Source organism: Notamacropus eugenii, chromosome 3 (genome assembly GCF_028372415.1).
Source record: "Notamacropus eugenii isolate mMacEug1 chromosome 3, mMacEug1.pri_v2, whole genome shotgun sequence".
Classification (NCBI taxonomy): Eukaryota; Metazoa; Chordata; class Mammalia; order Diprotodontia; family Macropodidae; genus Notamacropus; species Notamacropus eugenii.
Window position 1 is genome coordinate 228,418,026 of NC_092874.1, and position 3,740 is coordinate 228,421,765.

The following is a 3,740-nucleotide window of genomic DNA, read 5'->3' on the forward strand; positions in this document are numbered from 1 at the left end:
AGAGAGGTTCATCAGAACTCTTTATTTGGGAGGTTAAACTCTTGTGCTTTCTGATCTCCAAAACCAATTAGGCTCCTCTAGGTCAGACAGAAAGATGCAGCTCAAGCCCTCAGGCTTTTTTCTGTTAGTTTCATGACTTGTTTGCAACTTACCACTTACATAAGTGTAATCATTAATATGAATGAATGAATTAATTTTATTGTATATCATTGGTTAATAACGTTAATTAATATTAACTTTAATGATTAATCAATAAGAACTTCTGTTAGACCAGTGGTTAAGTGAGGCTGCCTAGCTCTGAAGTACCTTCTGGAGGGTGGTCAGGCAAGCAAAGAGGCTTCCGAGTGAGGAATCATGTAAACAAAAGGAGTACAGTGAGAAAGCTGGCCCTGAAGCAATGAAGACTTGAGTTCAAATGCTGCCTTTGATTCGTAAGTGACTGTGTGACCCTAAGCTGTGTGACACTTTAGCCTGAAAGGCTTTAATCAACTCTCTAAGACTGAGTTGTAGAGGAGATGCTGACCTGAATTGGTAGAGAGAGTTTCCTCACTTGGGAGTTCCTAGACCATTAAAATGTCAGGTCCAGTCTGTATCCTTAATAAGAATAATGATTCTTGTTTGTAATTCATGTTATATTTAATAGAGAACTTCACTTCCATTACCTAATTTGGTAAGCACAACAACCCAGAGAGGTAGAGAAGAGAAGGGAAAAGGGGTAGAGATGAAGTATTTGTTAAATGTCCACTATCTCCCAGGCACTGTGTTAAGTGTTTTACAAGTATTATGTCATTTGATTCTCACAATGACCCTGTGAAATAAGTGCTTTTATTATTCCTATTTTACAATTGAAGATACTGAGACAGACAAAGGTTAAGTGACTTACCCAGGGTCACACAGCTATTAAGTGTTTGAAGCTGGATTTGAACTCACGTCTTCCCAATTCTAGGCCTGCCACTCTATCCACTGTATTATTTAGCTACCTCTAAGGGTAACTAGGGCAGTTATTATCATATTATATGGTGGCAGAGCAGATAGAACAATAGATTTAGAGACGCATCAATGAGCACTTATTAAAGACATTGTGCTAAGCACTGAGTATACAAAGAAAGAGACATCTAGGTACCACGGTGGATAGAGTGCTGGGTCTGAAGTCAGGAAGACCTGAGCTCAAATCTTGCCTCAGACATTTATTAGTTGTGTGATCCTGGGCAAGTCACCATGTTTGCCTCAGTTTCCTCATCTGTAAAATGAGTTGGAGAAAAGAAACGGCAAATCACTCCAGTATCTTAGAAGAGCCCAAATGAGGTCAGAAAGAGTTGGAAGTGATTGAACAACAACAAATACAAAGAAAAGTAAAGGCAGCCCCTGCCACAGAAGAGTTCACAATCTAATGCAAACAATTCTGTACAAACAAGATGCATGCAGGATCCACTGGAAATTCTCTCAGGAGAAAACCACTAGCATTATGGGTCATTGGGGAGAAAAGGAAAAGAATTGTTGCAAAAGGTGGGAATTTTAGCTAAGGTTTTAAGGAAGCATTCAGACAGAGGAGATGAGGAGGGAGACAATTTTAAGCATGGGAGACAGTGAAAATGCATGGAGTTGGGGGATGGAATGTCTTAAATAAGGAAAAACAGGAGTCCAGTTTGGATCTAAAGTATGGGAAGAGAGTGATGTGGAAGATGACTGAGAGACCAGCTGGTCATGGTGATCCTCCAGTATACCCTCTGCCTCTTGGATCATGCTGTGGGTAAGGCAAGCACTGCAACATGTCAATAGGGAGAGAAATGTTCTCTCCTTCAGGAAGAACTGGGTTCAAATGTTACCTGAGACACCTAGTGGTTGTGAGACACTAACTTAGTCATTTAACATCTCTGTGCCTTAGTTTCTTCCTACATTAAATGGACATGATAGCAGCACTGACTTCACAGGATTATTGCATCAAATGAGATAATGCATGTAAAGCACTTTGCAAACCTTCAAATGTTATTTTATTATTTTTATAGTGACTTTGAAGATGAAAAAACTAAGGATTATGGGAAGTACGAAACATGCCTATCTATGTCACAAACAGCACAGCTAGGACTCTAACCCAGGGCTAAGGCTTCCGTGGCTATTCTTACTTGCCCATGCTTTTTAAAAGATAAGAAAGATTCTCCTGGCAATAAAGTAGCTAAGTTACTGGAATGAATGATCAAGGGAAATTGCAAAATCCCTTTCTGGAAGTTCTTGTAATCAATGAAGTTCTTGTCTGTTGAGGGTTGGGTGCAGTGTTTTCTTGTGACAGTTAGAGGTACAAGATGACCTTTCTAACATTTCTGTGCCCTTCCTTTGACAATCTAATCTTTATGTAAAAAGTCTAGACTTAAAACAATAAAGCAGTTAGTCAGATATTAACCCTCACTCTTCGTTTTGTTTCAGAGTCTAGAGATGGCCAAGACATATATGAAACCCAAAGAGATGGTGGAACTGGCCAGCACCCCATCCTGGATGGACAAAGCCCTGACCTCCCAGGATGAGATAAAGGAGGAGGATGAAAGACAAGATAACTATGGGATGCTGAGTGGTTTAGCTGAAGAACATGACAGCATTGAAGAGGAAGAGGAAGAGGAAGAGGAGGAGGAGAATGGGGAGAAGCCCAAGAGAAGGGGTCCAAAGAAGAAGAAGATGACCAAAGCACGCCTGGAAAGATTCAGGGCCCGAAGGGTAAAAGCTAATGCCAGGGAGCGGACTCGGATGCATGGCTTGAATGATGCTTTGGATAACCTGAGAAGAGTCATGCCATGCTACTCCAAAACCCAAAAGCTCTCCAAGATTGAGACACTGAGACTGGCCAGAAACTACATTTGGGCATTGTCTGAGGTGCTTGAGACTGGCCAGACACCAGAAGGGAAGGGTTTTGTGGACATGCTTTGTAAAGGGCTTTCCCAGCCTACAAGTAACCTGGTGGCCGGATGCCTGCAGCTGGGGCCTCAGTCTCTCTTTCTGGAGAAGCATGAGGAGAAAGCTGCTATTCATGATTCCTCCATCCCCAGTCACAGTTTCAGCTATCAGTCTCCTGGGCTCCCCAGCCCACCCTATGGCCACATGGAGACACACCTTCTCCACCTTAAGCCACCTGCATTCAAGAGTATGGGGGAGTCATCCTTCAGTGGTCACCCACCTGACTGTACCACTCCACCCTATGAAGGTCCCCTTACTCCACCCCTGAGCATTAGTGGCAACTTCTCCTTAAAGCAAGATGGCTCTCCTGACCTAGATAAATCATATAGCTTCATGCCTCACTACCCCACAGTAAGTCTGAGTGGGGGACATGGGCATTCAGCTCATTTTCAGACAGCTGCTCCCCGATATGAGATTCCCATTGACATGTCCTATGACCCTTACCCACATCATGGAGTTGGGGCCCAACTCAATGCCATCTTCAATGATTAATCATATGGCACCTGCCCCAGCATTCCCAACCTTGGAAAAGTCCAGGTATGATGTGGTGATATTTCTTTGTGCTTGTGAGAGGTTCATTAGCTTCAAAGTTGTCGTCGTTCAGTAACTTAGACCATGTAATACATGGTCCTAACTCTTTGGGGCATCTCTATTCTCTGAGACATTTTTTTTAACCATCCATTTCCATCAACTCTTGACAGTGTATTGATCTACTGATTTAATTTCCAGCTGATAGCAGAAGGTGCTGTGTGCTTTTCTCCTCAGGATTTGGTGGGAAAGCTCTGCAAAATTACTGT

At 42.5% G+C, this 3,740-nt stretch overlaps 1 protein-coding gene across 1 annotated transcript; it reads left to right on the plus strand.

The window, feature by feature from the left end:
• Positions 1-2,430: 2,430 nt before the first annotated feature.
• NEUROD4 (neuronal differentiation 4) lies at positions 2,431-3,435 on the plus strand. Its single transcript, XM_072650347.1, has one exon. The coding sequence runs from the start codon at positions 2,431-2,433 to the stop codon at positions 3,433-3,435; it is 1,005 nt and encodes a 334-aa protein (XP_072506448.1).
• Positions 3,436-3,740: the final 305 nt, after the last annotated feature.

Coding starts and splice junctions, on each gene's coding strand:
- NEUROD4 (XM_072650347.1), top strand. CDS start 2,431: ATGGCCAAGACATATATGAAACCCAAAGAGATGGTGGAACTGGCCAGC.